Source organism: Sylvia atricapilla, chromosome 9 (genome assembly GCF_009819655.1).
Source record: "Sylvia atricapilla isolate bSylAtr1 chromosome 9, bSylAtr1.pri, whole genome shotgun sequence".
NCBI classification, from domain to species: domain Eukaryota; kingdom Metazoa; phylum Chordata; class Aves; order Passeriformes; family Sylviidae; genus Sylvia; species Sylvia atricapilla.
The window spans coordinates 13,967,784-13,985,799 of NC_089148.1; the positions used below are offsets into that span (position 1 = coordinate 13,967,784).

Genomic DNA, 18,016 nt, shown 5'->3' on the forward strand with positions numbered 1-18,016 from the left:
CTGCATTGCTGCCAGGTTTTCCTTGTGGAGCAAGCTACTCTCTTTGCCTGGTCACTGGTGGGGGACTGAGGCTGGGAGTGTAACAAGAAGCTGCTTAAACGCTGTGTAGCTGCTGGTGTGGTAAAAGAGTCTATACATAAAGCATTAGCTGTGCTGCTGTAATGATTATTCAAGCGATAGAGCTGCCATGTCTTGACCTGGGCTATATTACCTAGTATCGTTTAGGTGCTGCTTTGTTTCACTGTGTCTTGTAGCATTTGTCTTTTGTTTAATGTGCTTTCCTTTTCATGAGGCCTGCCATTTGATGGGGTCGATGTAGTACTGAACACAATGGGAATCATATTGCTGATTAGAACTTGTAGATACAGCAGTGAAAAAAATAGAGCTTACAGCAGCACACTGTAGTATTTTTCTTTGATACTGTTTCAGTTTAAGGAAACTGGGAACTTGATCAGGCTCCATGACCTACACTTGGATACTTAGCTCTGCCTTTGTTGATTAATTCTACATGAAAGTCAGCTCTACATTGTTTTTGTCCTACTTTTCCTGAAGCTGAAATGAGAGAGTGATAGGATATAGTAGATTTTTCTGAAGGGTCTATTTAAATACCATGGAGTTAATACAGTGGTGGCTGTTGCATCTTTAACATGAGGGTGTTGGTACAGGTTGTGAAGGGAGACATTTTCAGCTTCTCTTAATCTGCAAACTTTGTGCCTGCCAAGCCCATATAAAAAAAAAAAGGTTTGAATGTGTAACTGAGCTGAGGTCACTTGTTGTAATGATGAATTTTACATTCTTGACAAAATTTTGAGTTGAATAATTAATTTAAAATGTTGCTTTGTCTTTTCAGTACATCAATTGTGGTAACCTGGAACAGCTTCTAGATGGCAACCAGCATCTGCCCTGGACAGTGAGGGTGAAACTGGCATATGACATTGCTATGGGAATCAGTTATCTTCATTATAAAGGCATTTTCCACCGAGACCTTACATCCAAGGTACTGTTGATAGAATATGGGGAACTTCCTAATGATGAAGGTACTGTAGCTGATTGTTGGGTTTTCTGCCTTCCTCCATTCCATGCAAAGAATTGCTATTATATAATCTAAAACATTTTGAAAAACAAATTGAAATGCAGTTTATAGAATTAAAACTTTCCACAAAACATGCTCATAGTTTGAATGGAAACTAGAGAAATTATTATCATGAAGGAAGATCATCCCTTAAATGAGTTCAGGTTAGGATTTCTCATAAAGCAGCTACAGAGTTCTTTCAGTTCTGAGTAAAGTATTTAAATCCCTGGATAATTAATCACAACAATCTAACATTTAGAACAGGTTAATCATATAAAGAACCCAAACTGAGGGGATTATTAGCAATGCACTTCAAAATCTCCTGGTTGTTTTTGTTTCCCCGTGTATTTCACAAGTTTTCTTCTGTAGGAAGAGTGACCTTTCATTACTAATTCTGCATTAAGTGCTGTGTACAATCCTGGTTTATGGTTTTTTCATTTCTAAAGTCAGTAAGATCAAAATAGTTTGCCTAAAATTTTTAAAATTTGAAATTTTTTCCGGAATAATGTATCAGTGACAGATTTAGATTTATAATAAATCTAAAAAATAAGTAGATTTCTTTTTTTCTAGTTGCTTTGGTGAGAACTTGCATGAATTTAGTTGGCTGAAGTAGCTGGATAATTCAAGCTCAGTTAGAAATATTGACATAGGAGCACTAAGCTGTGTGAGCAGATTGTCCCAGTATTCACACTTGCTCTTGCCCCCCATTGCAGCCTGTGCTGAGGGCTTTGCTGTCCTGTCTGTCCTGTTGTCTGGTGCTAATGAGCTGGTTTAAACTCACTGAGGTCCTGCAGCATGAAAGTCCTTTAAGACTGTTCTTGAGAAGGCTTCATCATGTCACTTCAATCAGAAGAATCCAGAATAATATTAATTTAGTCTAAAAGGAATTTTTTTTTTCTAGAAACAGTTTTTAAAAATAAAACCACAAGAGAGTATGTTTGCCAATGAGGCTACTAGTCCTTCATCCACTTCCAGGCATTTGCATTTTTTTAAAGCTTCCTTAGTGCACTGTTAAACAGATGTAGAGTGTACATTTAGTCAAGGTGGAAAAAAAAGTTCAGCTTGTAGAGGAAAGAAGTATTTTGTTGAAGTCGTAAAATACTTTCTTGGCTGTTCTTTCAAGTGAAAGGCACTGAATTCTGTAAGGAAGAGTATCAAATTTATGAAAAATGCCCAGACTGGGAGTCATGTCACTTTGACATGATACATTCAGAAAGCTCCATTTCAGTCACCCTGGAGTGTGCAGATAAGAAATGCATAAAAATATCTGAAAAGACAACTTGGTATTCCCCTTTCTTTTTCAGTTCAGGATCTATTCTTAGTGCATTTAAGAGTAGAGTTACTGCAAGGAACCAAAGTAACTAAGGAGAACTCAGTGCCTGCAGCATTTATTGTAACACATTCTGTGATGGTCAGTCATATGAAAATCCAGTTCCTGGGATCCCTGTGAATGTCTTTGTTCCAAGCTTTACATAACTAACTGTATGTCATTCTCTGGAGCTGTCCTGCCAATGCTTCAGTGTTATCTATTGTTGGATGCCAATTGTTTAGAAAGCTGCACCTGCTGGGAGCGGTGTGGGGTGTCCTGGCAAGAGCAAACTCATCAGAGGCCACGGGAAGTAGTTAAGGTTATTCACAAACAAATTAACAACATATCAAACCCTAAGAATTTACTAGCAGTTATGCTATATTTGGATGGTTCTTAGAACAAAAGTGATAGTATCTTGTGTGGGTCATATTGGAAGCTGTCAGCGTTAAGAAAAATACAGAATTTAATTGATAACAGCTGTGGTCTGAATTTTTCAATTTCTTGGGGATTTTTGGGTTGTTTTCTGGTTGTTTTGTTTATTTTTTAAGTTTAATTTTTTAAATATGATGTGTACACTTTCCTTGTTCTGTTTGGAAAGAAAGTAGATGAAGTACCTGGCCTTAAACACTTCACCTTAAGCAACTCCTGAATTTTATTAGCATATTAAGGTACTGATGAAATAAAATTTATATCTGTTGGGCAAACTATTCCCCTTTTGGGCAAATGTTTGCCGTCTGGCTGCCTAGGTTTTTAAAAAGTAACTTTGTTAGAAAGCAAAACAATTAAGATAACCATAGGAAAAATCTGTCACCAAAATTTTCAGTTCTCAGACTATGAATTTTGGCTACTACTTGAGAAGATACCTTGGCTTTTATCAGGTTTGTACTGGTGGTACAATGAGTTGTCTTCATTCCTACTAGTAAATAGTCAGTGTGTGAGCAAGCTGAAGGAAGATGTGATGGACTCTTTCTTTGGGAGAGAACTTGGACTGAACAAGGGCAAATTCAATCTATTCTGTATTGTCCTTCTTTCTTCAGTAAACTTCACTAATTGATGGGATAACTTTATTATTCAAATGGAGGCTAGCTAAGACAAGGGTTTAGACATTTGCAAAAGTCAGAACAGACTGAATTTGTAAGGTGGAAGAGTTGGAGCATTTTTCTATGAAACTTGATGGCCTTCACTGAAGTGTGAACAGAATGAAACTGAGACTTTGTATGTAGGAATGACTCCATGCTTTACACGTTACACTTAGGATGATAGCCCACTGACTGTCCCTTTAATATGAATTTTACTAAATTTAATTCATTTAGACTCGTACTTCTGCCTTTCTGTTTCTGGCAAACCTCTAATTCCTGCAGCTTCCTGGAGTGGACGGTGTGATACATAAATTTTACTGTGTCAGTTATGGCAGCAGAGTTGTCTTGCTCTTAACATTATATGTATATTTGATGCCTAACAATTTAAAGAAAGAAGAGCTCCTGTCCCCTGCCAATCTAAGATTGGAAAGTAAGTGGGTTGGGCCATTATTATACAGCAGGGTGATCTCTCTTCCTAATTGCACCATGTGGAGAGGAACAGCACAGCATTGATACTGCAGGAGGCCAGAGGGAAGAACGGTAGAGAAGAGTAGATGTAGGTCATTATAGTCGATGTGACAGCCCACAGGGATGTCAGCCCTCATATCCCACTGGTGCCCTTCCTGATGTCCTTCTGTCAAAAAGAGAGGCAGCACTTGTTGGAAGGGATGTGCTGCCCTGACAGCCGCTGCTTCCCCATGTCAGGAGCAGCTCAGTGCCTGGGCTGCTGCAGCTGATCAGGCTGAGCTGCCCTAGCTGATAGCAGCAGCCTGCCTTGAACCTGTTAGAAGATACGAGTGGTCAGACTGGCCATTTGCAGCCTGCACAGAGCAGGGGTATGGGCAGAGTAACTTGGACTTTTTATAAGCCAAGAAATGTGGTGTCTGCACTTTGGACTTGTCATGAAAAGATTTACATGGAAATGAAGCCATAGATGGGTTCTGACAGCCAACCTCCTTGGCTTATTCCTGCCCCATATCCATATCACCACAAGCCGCATGAATCGTTTTTTACTGGGCCCTTGCTGAGTGTGGAGGAGGATTTGCATCCTGGAACCATAGGAATTTTCTCCATCTTTCAGTGATTGTCAGGGAGCTCTGGTTATTAATTTTAACTCTGAAAATCTTAGTCCTAGAAGATGTAATCATTAAGACTGAAATCATGTTATGGATGTGTTTCAATAGCAGCAACTGAATTGTGATAGTTTCTTCTTGATCTGACTTAGTTTTACAGCATTCTAGCTGTTGTAACTTAAAATTAAAATAGCCATGATTGGGAAAGCATGGGAGAGAAGTATCCAGCCTGCAAAAAGAATATAGTGAAATCCCTTTGTACCTCACTCTTCAAAACAAGTGTCTTCAAGCTACACAGTTTCTTCAACACCTTTTTTACACTGTATTTGCACTGCATTCAAACCCTGCTCTGGAAGCACTGTTGATTTCCATGTTAAATTATGCCAGTGACTGCCCTAATACTAGTGAAATTATTCTTACAGTACTTCTGAGATGAGGGAGGAAAATAAGATCATTCCTTATTATAACAGGTTAAAAGCAAAAATATTGGTGAATATTTGGTATGTGCTTTAAGACTTTGTTTGGAATATTTGCATTTTACATGTTTAAGTTCAAAGCAATATGCTTGCTGACCTCAGAGGCATTGGAAGCATTACAGCACTTATAAAATAGTCAGGTTTGACCCCTGGAGGCAGAGAAAGCACAAGATAAGTAACAATCTGTGAAAGATTTTGCTAAAGTAGCTTCTTCTTACAGAATCCTTCTGTGATGGTGAGGAAGGCTATTATCCAGATCCTAGGGCAGCACTGCAATAGACTTAACCACAAGACAGAAGAGCTTCATTTGCAGTCCAGGCTTTCCTTTCATCTCTTCCCAGCCCTTCTGTCACCCTGCTGTTTCTGTGGGAAAAGTGGTCAGAGTCCTGAAAATAGTGGTCCAAGTGTTTTATCCAAAGCCCCAATTCACCGTCAGCATGAATCCTTTGTGTGTACTAAAACACACGGATGCAAGGTGGAAAACTGTCTGTGTGATCTTGTAATTAAGGATGTTACCTTAATATGTATGGCTAAGGGGAAAAAAGAAAGTTGTTGCAGAAGATTTACATCCCATCTTTTGTGCAATTTTTTTTTGATGTAGTGTCTGTTGTGTACAACTTCCTACCAGTTTTGGAAAAAAATGGCATTCTGCACTTCATTTTAGATTTGGAAGCTTGAGATTCATGGTAAGGGTGTCTGTTGCTTTAGTTACTACAGTAACTAATACATGAAGTATTTTAATTTGTTAAAATTATTTGTTGCTACTGTTAATTAGTATTGCTAAAACACATTGCATGTTTTTGCTGTAGAGGAGCAATGGGGAGGGGAATGAGAGACTATTTGGCCGTGAGAAGTGAACATCTAGGAGTCTGCCCATTTTTCCAGGACCAATCACACCTGCTCTCTTACAACCCATTCCTTTCTGGTAGTGTACAATGCCGGTCTCTGATCAGACATTTCATCCTTGTTCCTAGTTTTTTTCTCTTCTTTTTGTTCCTAGTTCCTGTCCCCCAACCTTATTGATCAAAATCCTAGTCTGGCAGACTTCATTCTAGTCTCTTCCTATTGCTCCCGCTTGATGCTTTATGCAGTCTGTCTTTGTGTTTTGGTCTTTAGTATGTTTAGCCATTTCTAGCTCTCCTCACATTCTGCAGCTCCAGGTTAGCTGATCCCTGCCACCACCATCACCCATTTCCTGTACTTGCGGTTCTTCTGTCCTTGTAATAGTATTTGCCTTTTTTTCCCTGGCTCAGGACCCTGGTCTTGGTCCCTGCCTGTCCCCGGCTTGGGCTTATCCTCTGTCTTGTCACCTTAGTCGTGCTCTTAAATTCCTCACACAGCATATGATGTTCCATCCCAGTCTGCTCTTTGCAGAGGTGGCAACAAGGGCATCTTATACAGAGGTCTCACCACATTTCAAGTTGAGAACATGCCAAATTTGATATGATACCATGGACTGATATTTTGATGGTTTATACCCCCTCCCTAAAAATCCACTACCAAACCTCTCAATTAAAAACAAATAGGCCAACCTCTGAAATGCCTTTTAGTTTTGCAGAATTATGTATAATTGAAAACAAGGTTTCATAATCAATAGTGGGTTGTGAGCAGTTTCAGGGGACATAGTGGGCTCCATTGATGATAAAATCTATGGAGAAATTGTAATCTTTAGGCACATATATATAAACACATGTGTATGTGTGTGTATTCCTGCCAACATCTGCTTTCACTTCACAGTGTGTAATGGCTCAGCCTTCTCTCATTGAGAGAGGAGCAGTCTCAATTACTATGGGACAGAATCATGCATGTAAGAAATTACTGTGGACTATCTGATGTAACATAAATTCACTGCCTTTGAGCTTGAAAGTGACATGCCCTGACTTCCGACCTTGTGTGCTGTTTGCTTCTTTAAAACAAAATAACCCCCAGGCCGTGAACAGCACCTTTGTCTGATGAGTCTCATAGCTGGTGCTACAGTTGCAAGGTCCCCTTTGTGCTGGAATAAGCTTGTCGGGATATTTTGCACTGCAGGGGAGGGCTTGCACTGAAAAAATTAGACATGTTGCACATGTCTATTTCTGATGATAGTCTCAATACTAAGCTACTGATACTTTGGGAACCAAATGGAACCTCTCCCTTAAGCATAATAGTTTCAAAACTGTATCCAGTACTGTAAACTTCCTGTTACACATTTAATTCTCTGGGGTTTCTGCCAGGGAATAGCTAGCACTTTTTAAACGGTTGATGCATCTCAATTGGCCTTTAAGTATTTTAATTTGGTAAGTCATCAGAATGTTGTAAATGACACTGCAGTGGCATTTCTGTATTTTCTGGGGTCCAGTAAAATCTCTGAGGAGTTTACCTTGTATGTAATATCATAAAGTGAAACTATGGTGTTTCTTCATCTAAGCAACTTATTTTTAACTCTGAAACTCTTGAGTCTATTTTCATTTTTGTTTATGTAAAAGGGAGAGTAGAATATTGCATTCATCTTAGGATTATGCTGTGCAAAGCAGATGTTAAGCTCCTGTAACACACAAAGGGGGCTTTATGTTCTTTCACATCTGTCTGCATAAACAGCTCTGTTAACTCTTTCAGGCTCACGTACAGAGCTCCTTGCTTCTATTAAGAGACTGCCTCAGGAAGGACTGATGAGGTCCCTATTTTGGGAGGAAAAGTACCCCTCAAAAACTCAACTGAAGTCAAATACTGCCCTCTTTGACTGTGTGAGCTGCGAAAGAAAAGAACATCCCTGTCTGTAGAGGTCCAGAAAGAAAGTCTGAAAAGGTCACCAAGTTTTATTGCCTTGCAGCTTATACAAATAGTGCAATAGTAAGTCAAAAGTGCTTTCTCAAAGCTTGTGATGTGAAGCTGCTTGGCATTTCATTTCATAGGCAATTGTTGAGAGGCTCTTTGCACTAGTGAGGGGTTTGAACCCTTGCATCTCTGAGCTAAAATCCATTAATGGAACATCTTCATACCACACTGATATACTATTTTTTTCAGAAATGGGGAAGTATCACTTTGTAAAAAGCAGTGCAATTTGTACTATTGTACATTTCCTACTAAGATACTACCTCTAGATGAAATTCAAAAGCTCTTTCCAACCTTTTAGTCTTTACCAAAGCTTTGTCCCTTTTTGATCTTGATTTATCCTCTTGGTAGAATATGAGCTCTTTCTGTCTTTCATTGAGTACACATGAACCACAGTGGACTGTTATGTCACCTATTTATGAATTCCATCTTAAATCTGGTAACTCCATTATCTGTGCTGTGGGTTTGGCACAGCATTGTGCAGTGGCATTCCTAGGGTGGGAAGTGTGGAGAAGGAGTATGGTGGTGCTGAGGGTTTGCCTTGACTGCTTGGACAATCTCAGCATAAAATGCATCATCTGCACAACATTGCCCCGAATGAGCAGTATAGGCTGGAGAACTGACATCTGACCAAGCTGGTGTATGTAGAAAGGGTTTACTACTGATTTTGCTAGGAATGGGCTTTCATTCTTTCTGGGTTCTTGGAAATCAGTGCTTAGCTACATAAAAATTGGTCCCAGATGAATTAAATGAGTTTAGTTTCACTACAGTGAGCATTTGTAGTGGCACTAGAATTTTATTGTATGGTACATGTCACCTGCCTGTGGCTGATTTAAGTATGAATAAAAAAGTCACTCTTGTATTGGAATACGTATCCTAATGATTTTAAATTCACACTCAGCACTTCTTCATGTGCAAACAAAAGACATGTGTCCACTAATGAGAGAGAACAGTTTGTACAGCCCACCAAAGCAGAACAGCTCATCAGCACTCTACAACAGGAATGTTGCCCAAGGAATGTTACCTAAGGTTTGCCCCCAGTGCCTTCTCCTAGCGGAGTGGCCTCTCCTGAAGGAGTTGTGGACCCCACAGCAGTGGGATGTCTCTGCTGTTGGGTCTCTCCAAATGCTGAAAGGAGCCTGGCTCTGCTGCAGACAAATCCTGCTCATTGGGGAAGAGGCTCAGAGCTGTCAGGCAGCATTGATTCAATGTATGATTTATCTAGGAATAACCTACTTGTGTAATAGTTCAGTGCTGCACCTGAAAGCTGAGACTGCCTGGGGCTTGGTGGGGGTAGGATTGTTCAGCTTCAGTTGATGTATCACTGTCTAAGGGGATGTGATTAGATACTGGTAAGAAGCTGAAGGAATATTTGCTGTCATGATGATGTTTCATTTAAGCTTCCTTTTGGTATCAAAGCAGCCTTGTAAATTACTGTGGATCTTAAGATGAGTAGACAGATTTTTAGTTATGCAGAAAATAGTTTTTAGCTGGGATGTAAATGTTTTCTCAAAATTTTGGAGATCAGGGGTTATTGGAGAATAACAATAACCCCTAAACCCCAGAAGGTAAAATTAATACTGCAGTCTTGCTTCTTAAAATTAATAAAATGTAAATAATCAAAGGTATAATGCGAGAAGGAAATCTATGTTTCAAAACCAGTGTTTATGAATTATGGAGGTTTTTTTTTTTAAAAAAGTTGAATTAAGAATCATTTTTAGTGGCTGAGAAATTTATGGCAGAAGAGTAACCTGAATTTTTTTCCTGCATAAAATAGTATCAGCCTTCACGAACACTGCAAAATATTTGGTGTCCTCATGGGCTAGTTTCTGTGTGGTAAGCAATGAAATTCCTGAATCATTTGAGTAAGATTTTTCAGTAGTTTTATCCTTCTCAGGTTTAAGTCCACTTAGAGTGACCAAATGTTTAAAGAGAGTCGAGCTGAATGAATGCACTCTTTGATAAAAGATAACAAAGCCTGCAACTGAGCAGCTTTGCTGCTCTTTGGGCAAGCACAGTTGATTTAACTTTGTACATGTTTATGGATCCCCAAACTAACTGTAGTTATTATACTTGAGTCATGCTAAACAAATAAAGCTTTGCATCTCAGGAGCCTGGCTTGTGTTTCAAGAGGCTGGCATGCATTTTCTTTACATGATTGCAGGAGTGGCTCACTTAACCTTTTAATTGGCAGGAAGAAAACTCACTTCGTAGCCTGAGCCACAATCGTCTCTGAATAATGTAAACACTGATGACCTGAACTTGATCTTTTAGACAAGGGACTCACTTTTCTTGGTAGTTGCATTATACAGACAAGCTAATGCTCTGGGGTCAGCGAGGGGCTTTTGTATATCCAGGGACAATAAAGCCAAAAAGTGTTTCCTGCTGTTTAACTAATTAATGCAGGGTACCACTCGGTAGGAGTCGGCAGTGGGTTTGCTGCCTGTCACAGCTCTTGTACTGCAGCAGAAGGACACAGAACAAGCATGTGGGAAAGGAGTGAATTCTCTGTCTTGTTCCACCCACTGCAGGACAGAACAAAATGCAGGGCATCAGCTATCGATTCATTTGGTGAAATGGGAAAAGAAGAGGTACTGGAATGGTCAAAGCATATTTCTCAGAGTTGTAAATAAATAACAAAAAGAAATCAATAATACCCTGTGTGTGATGTGGTGCTGTTAGAGCACAATTATCTGTGTGTGTCCTTAAGTTGCCCTCCATCCTGACACTGGAGGGCACATGTGAAAGGAAAGACTGACAGCATTTCCCTATTAGATTTTTCTCTTAAATCATGTCTTATGATGTACTGTAAAATAAAGAATTTTGAGACTCTAAAAGCACACATAACTTGGTGACATCCTATATTTTCTGATGCAAGTTTACTGTAAAGCAGTGAGTTCCTTTTCAGTAATTAATGTAGCAAAATAAATAAAGGCATTTAGAGTCTGCTCTAATCTTGTATTCTGGTCAGGTACAGGCAAACTGTAAAGAGAAAATGTGAGGTGTCATAGCATGTATTGAATATTTGAACAGCATGTATTGCATATTTGAGTATAAGGGAGCTAAATCATCTTAATTCTTGTTAAAACCTAGCAGGGTATGTGCTGCCTGTGGCTGCCTGCCTTCTCAGCAAGTTTTTAAATGGATTATTAGCTAAGTGGAAGGCTGTTTGCAGCATCTTAAGTTTGACAGACATGTGATTGTGCAGAGGGAGGGTGGGGAAAAAGGGCTGTTGCTCTCAGACAAAAGCTTCTCCTAGATTAATATCTTCCAAACTATATTTGTAGTCTTGTTTTTTCTATTTTTAATCTGGAATTTTATGGAGGTTTCATGCCCAGACAATAACTCTTCTGTTTGGTTTTTGCTTTGTTGTTTTGTTTTGTTTGTTTTTTCTAGAACTGCTTAATCAAACATGATGAGAATGGATACTCAGCAATAGTTGGAGACTTTGGTTTAGCAGAGAAAATTCCTGATCACAGGTATGCAAGCTAATCTAAATGGAGTGAGAGTTCTAGTACAAGTGCAGGTCAGAAGCTCTAGTGAGCCAGATCCCTGAGGCTGTTATTGCACTATGGTACAGAATTTTCAAAAAATACCCTCAGTCTTCAGTCTGGAACTGCAGGCTGGATAGCCAGAATGTTCTAGCCTTAATTACTGTCAATTTTGATATTTAGTGGTGACATTTATTCTTCAATCATGAAAGGATTTGCTTAAGGTTTTTGGTAGATCTTTTAAGCTGGTTCTTGGGAATTGTGGCTTTAAAAAAAACCCAAAACCCAAAGCAAACACAAAAATACTGTCCAGCATTCTGGATTGGGATGATTTTGTAATAAATGTCGTTTGTTGATTTCAAGCAACTTTAGCTTCTTTGCACTTTCATAAGCAATATTCAGTGGCATTCCAGCATTATTCTTATTTAACCTCTAGGTTAGTTTTTAAGATCCAGTATTATAAAATAAAATTCATTATAAAATTACTGTCTAACAGGAGCTCACCATTTTCTTTTCCCTAGGATGAAATTATAATCTTAACTCATTTGAGGAATGCACAGGGGACTGTCACAAGCTATTGTCACAATTGAAAATAGTTCTTTTGTCATCCCTCTGTTAGAGAGATCAAGGACAAGGATTTAATTGTTCTCTCTGTATATTGACTTGTGTATTGCAGAGTGTTCTGACTATGAAATGTGCTGTCAGATTTTCTCCAGTGTGTGCTTCTGCGTAAAATATATAAAAGCCTTCCAGCACTTCTGACTGCAAAGAAGGCAATGGAATTTGATCTCAGCTATGCACAGTTTTTAAAGTGCACATATCCTAAAACCCTATCTTGAGAGATCTGAAGGCTTGCATTAATATTGGTGAAATATTGGATCTAAAAGCTTAACAAAGCTAATGTCTTAATTTACAAGCTACTGATAAGTACAGCCAATGTCTGTCTTGTAGCTGCTGTGGAGCACCCTGTGAGGTGCTGAAAGCTTCAGCTGTAGATGAACCCATCACAAAATCAGGAAGACACCACAGGTGCCTTAAGGTGTCTTTAATACCCAGCTTTGAGCTGCCTTGAAAACTGAGATTACAGTTAAGTTAGCTTGAGACGAAAACCAGCAACATAATAGGCTTGCTACATCAGCCACTATTTTGTTTATATCTAGTTTTACCTCCATTTTCAAATGCAGCTTTGTTGTTTCCAGTTTGCTGGTTACATGCCATGCTGCTTTGAGGCCTTCAGAGGCCTTTTCGTTTTTAAATAGGTATTCCCTCAAGATCAGCTGGAGAACAAACTGGAGCTTTTCTTAAGGCCCCAGTATTCCAACTTGATGGAAACTGCAAGTTTTTCAAATTGGATTCCTTCTGTTTATTTTTAATTTTTCGATATTAAAGGTTTAATCTGCTCCATCTTGATTTTAATATTTTTTTAAATACAGTTTTCAAATCTTTATTATTTCAATACTAAATACATTTTACTTCATTCAGAGCTGCATAAACACGTAGGGATGGGTATCTGCATGTCTTGCTGGATTAATGGAGAACTTGGCATTAGCCCAAAACTGATGTCCACAAACATTTTATGTATAGATGAAGGAGCCAACTCTGTCAAGATTAGGCAATAAAAACTATTGAACATCTGTGGCCTTAAAATAAAACATTAATTTAAAGTGGCTGGGCACTTAAACCTGGAAGTAAAATAAGAGTAATTGATTGAAGTAATTGATTGGGAAAGTTAGTAGCAATGCTTAGCATTTAATTAATGGTTGTTCCTTCTCTCCCACCACCTCGCATCCATATCTATATCCCATATCTGTATAGTGAGAAGTTACCAGTTGTGGGTTCACCTTTCTGGATGGCACCAGAAGTTCTCAGAGATGAGCCCTACAATGAAAAGGTAGGTACATGGCATAAATGCAGTTAGTTGTCAAATGTTTTTCTTCTGTAGTGGTATGCAAGATTCAGAATTTTCATAATACTGAAACTACTGTTATTTTCAGTATTACTGCTATTACTCAGTAGATCATTCAGACTAAGGGAGAGTGAGAATTAAATAGCCAATATTTTTTAATCACGGTGTTCAATCTTATATGAAAATAGAATTTGCTTTAGGATTGTTCTGTTATGCTATTTATTCTGAAACACCCCACATACTAAAATACAGTAATATTTTGTTGACCTAACACAATTTAATTTAACAAAGTCTGAGAAATGTAGTGAAGTTACTTCCCTGACTGTACACTAGTGAAATCTGGGTAGAAGTAAAAGGTCTGTATATAAACTTGCACAATTCTCTGTGTGTGTGTATATATATATGAAAAAATAACCCAGCATGTCTTAAGGTAAGATTCCTTGGTAAAACAAAATGTTCTCCAAAGGTATTTCTAAGTTTTCCTGTTTCTCTCATTGGGAGATGTTTCTTTCAGAGGAGGATCAGGTCACATGGGGTTTTAGAAATGGTTTTCAATCAATCTCTTTTTTACACAGGATTATGTTTCCATTACTTCAGCTGTGCCAGTGCAACTTTTCTGCACTTTTCTATATGATAAAGCCCACATCCTATACCTCTCTATATCTAGTATTAATAATCTTTTTAATTTGTGGTACTTTAATCTTGCAGGAAAGCAGTACCTCAGTAATGAATATAATAATTACCATTTCAAAGCTTTTAAAAGAGTTTAATTAATAAATAATAATAATAATTTATAGTGACCTAAATTAATAATAAAGTACCCAATCTATGGTTCCATATTCTTCATTAACCCTACCATGGAGAGGACTAAAGAGGAAGTAGATATCATACTTCATCAACATGAAAGGTGATATATAAATAAGCCTGATACATAAAGGATGAGAGATTCATACTTCTGCCCTGTAGACTTGTATTCCATGTTTTCCTAAATTTTATTACCTAAAAAATTCAGATGGGTGGAAATCCGAGGAACTGTGCAGCTCTAGAGGTAGTCAGATAATTGGTTACTAAACGTCATGGAAATTAAACCTGATATACAGTGCTGCTAGCTATCTCAAGCTTTGGGAAGACAGTTTTCTCCAGAAGTACTGAACAAGAAGAGGAAAAAAGTAATTTTTGTTTTTTTTAAATAGCATTAATGTTCTGGCTAGGCTGTGAATCATGTGTATTCTAAACCTGTTATTCTAACCACAGTAATATATGAGTATGTTGTGTTTTGGCTATGTTTTTAATTATTCCCATGTGTAGGACATCAAATGGAACTTCACTGTTCTTCATGCAACGAAGGATTTCTTTACATTTTAAATTTTTGCATTGCTGAACACTTAAGAGTGGTTTGCTGGCTTTTTCTTTTTCTCTTGAAAGAATTTTAATTTTGTCATTGCTATTTGTGCAACCAGAATGTTTTCTGTGAGCATGGGTTTCTTCACATGGAAGATGTTAGCTCTAATGCAGTTGCTCAGTGTTGTAAGGCTGTGGTGTTGTTTAGTTGTTCCATGATAGCCATTTAAGGTGAGGAGAAACTCAGTGGCAGATAACGCTGGGTATTCATAGCTGAACTGTGTGTTTATTAATTTTTTTCTCTCTCAGGCAGATGTGTTCTCCTATGGCATAATTCTGTGTGAGATTATAGCAAGAATACAGGCAGACCCAGACTATCTCCCTCGCACAGAGGTAAGTGGTTGTGTTTATAACATTGGTGGGAGGTGGTGAGTCTGCCATGATAACGGCTCAGCTTTTTCAACTTCTGCCACTGCTGTCAAAGATAGGATGAATAGGTGTGACATTAAAATAGCCTGTAAAAAGCTTTTGCTCTTTATGCTGTTATTGTAGGAAGCTCCATTGAAGACACTTTCTCTGAGACTTTGTGCAGCTGCAATCCTCATGGGAATCCCTTCTGCCCCTAACTGGCAGGATTGAGAGCACTGCAATGCAAACTCTTCCTTTTGTGGACTGATAGCCTCTCATGTAGACTTCTTGCCAGGTTCACAACTAGGCACTTTTGGCACTCTGCATGCACTAAGCAGCCCCCCCTTGTGAAAGGTGCAGGAGCTGTGTTAACAGCAGCTCAAATAAGGTTCACCCTTATTTTTGTGTGGACTCTGCTAAGCACTGTGGATCTGAGCTATAATTGACTAATTAAAAATACTTTTTTTCTTTATTCATCCCATCTACAGGACAGTTTTTGACCCTCTGGGGGGTTATCCAAATTGTCTATCCCCCTCTGTTTCTTAAAATGGAAAATGCTTAGGTTTTGAACTGCAATAAATAAAAGATTCTATTTTAGTCTGGCCTTCAGATTTTATAGACATACCCTTAAGGAACTGGATAATTTGTATTACCAGCCTACCATCCACGGAAAAGTTAGCCATTTTAACTGATACGTTTCCATCATAGCAAAGCCTCTGATTTTAGAGTAGGCTGTGAATTTGCACTATGAAAGCCACTACAGTGAAACATCACAGTATACGGTATTGTTTCCAAATCCACACGGGCCACATTTCAAGTGCAATGAATTGCATTTCAATCCAGGAAGAAGGATGGGCTTTGATGTCAGCCCATTCTCTTACAGCTATCCTGTATCAGTAATCCCCAGTGGGAATGCTGCACTTTGGAGTGTACATGGAGTTTTCTCAAACTCCTCTGTTATGTGGTTGCTGAGAAAGTTGTTCACAGTTATTCCTGATAACTTCACATAGAGACCTCCTAAAAAGAAGATGCTTTGAGCTAGATAGATGACCTCATTTATTTCTCTATGCTTTGTTGTCGTTTGTACAGAATTTTGGATTAGATTATGATTCCTTCCAGCACATGGTGGGAGACTGTCCTCCTGACTTCCTCCAGCTGGCCTTTAACTGCTGTAACGTGAGTATCTTACTTGAAGGGGAGAAGCCTAAACTGGAGTTCTCTAAATCCCTCTGGCTTTTGAAGATAAAGCTTAAAGCATTTACAGAAGAGACTTGAAGAGCCTACCTATAGAAGCAATGTACCTTCTGACAACCCAGGAAGTCCCTTTCAGTGTTTATAATCCTTCCCTTCCTTTTGCTAAAAGGTCTGTCTTGTGTTTTTGCAATTCTGTGTTCTGTCATGCCAAACAAACAGGTCTGGCACACTGAACAGCTCCTTTCAGGCTGCTCAGGCTGATCATAACCAGTTGGATGCCATTGACACTGGCTAACCCTCGGGCTGACAAAATCCAGCTGTTGTGTGCAGAACCTACTGAGCTATGAAGGAAGGACTGAGTTGCTCCTACAGAGGGGGCAAACAAATCAAGAGCAGGCATTAAACTATTCTGAAGTGTCTGTATGATGCCTTTTGGAAAAGGGGTTTGACATCCAAATCCTTAGCCTGTGTCATAAAATTCAAACTTGGACTGAAATGATTTACAATCTCTAAGGCTATCAGCCATGTGCTGCATGGAGAAAATTTTCTGGCAATTATTCAAGTAAAATTGTGATAATGCTGGATACCTTCCTGGCTCCTTATTGTGACAGCGCTAGGCCAGGAGATCTCTTCTGCTGGTTATCCTGTAACAGAGTTACTAGTACCAACATACAGAAAACCAGTTTATATAAAATAAGAGAACCTGAGCTTCCAACACATTCAGCTGAAGTTGGGAATGTCCAGTTTGCTCAACTTAAGTAGAGGAAACTTTAAAAAATTTTACTGCACAAAATCTGGCCTTGGATTCACAACCAGGCTGTGCTGGAACTGATGTCAGCATTGTATCCCAGTGAGTGCTTTTAAGAAGTCTCATCTCTTTGTGCTTTTGGTATTTGAACTTTTGACCTGACCTCTCTCTTTGCTTTGTACTAGTACAAAAGCCCATGCTCAAGGAGAGAGTGGTATAAAGGTGAGAATAGGGGCAATGACTGCTGCTCTTGGCACCACATAGCATAATTTAATTCTAAAAGTGTTTGTGGAACTTACTATGGGCAAGATACTTAACTCCTCTTATTTCACCTTAGTACAGCAGAGCTTGCTTTGCCTGGACAGTGGTACATCTCACTCATGGCTATGAAGTGCTTTAATTACATGAGCACTAAAGAGTTTGGTTGGAGGTAGGATTTGACTTCGGAAACCTCAGCTCCCACGTGCAGACTCCAGAAATTGTACTGCATCCAAACACATGGTGCATGATTTAAAGCAAATTTTCAGCTCAGAAGTTCAGAGTAAAGCTGCTCATGAAGGAAGAGGCAGTGACCTTATATTTATTCTCACATAAGAATTGTGTGTGCTCAGAGAAAAAGGGTTTTCTCCTACTCATTATTGTCAAATGCAGCTTCCTGTATAATAAATGTCCCTTTGCTGAATTGAAATGGAAATTACTGTCTTGTGATCCAGCCATTAATATGCTGATTTCAGTGTGGAGCATGCTGGAATTCACATACCACTCACCTAGGAGAAGGAAAATGGAGTAAACAGATAAGGCTTTCCTATATCTTCCTAAGCATGCTGTGCTTCAGTAAGAGCTGATCACTGTGGTAATTTTCTCTGAGACATGGACATTTATGTAGCTTTTTATTATTTAATAGGCCAATAAGGTGTGAACTGTACAGCCCAGCTGAACTAATGTGCAAACCCCTGGAATTTTCTACAGCAAGGAAATGTGTTTTAAGGAACCCAAAGAAAACCAGTAAAAACTGACACGTATGAGTAGTGGATTAAAATTTAATTTACTGTTATAAAGTGTGGGAGTTTGTAAATAAGCACCTGCAAGCACACAACAATTATAA

The 18,016-nt window shown here is 38.7% G+C and overlaps 1 protein-coding gene across 2 annotated transcripts in view; it reads left to right on the plus strand.

The window, feature by feature from the left end:
- The window catches only part of TESK2 (testis associated actin remodelling kinase 2), a 108,073-nt gene that overhangs the window by 81,661 nt on the left and 8,396 nt on the right, over positions 1 to 18,016 (plus strand). For both annotated transcript variants that reach the window (XM_066324961.1, XM_066324960.1), the window contains exons 5-9: positions 851 to 997; positions 11,220 to 11,302; positions 13,130 to 13,205; positions 14,871 to 14,954; positions 16,059 to 16,145. In XM_066324961.1, coding sequence (XP_066181058.1) covers positions 851 to 997; positions 11,220 to 11,302; positions 13,130 to 13,205; positions 14,871 to 14,954; positions 16,059 to 16,145 — 477 coding nt within the window. The remainder of the gene's footprint in view (positions 1 to 850; positions 998 to 11,219; positions 11,303 to 13,129; positions 13,206 to 14,870; positions 14,955 to 16,058; positions 16,146 to 18,016) is intronic.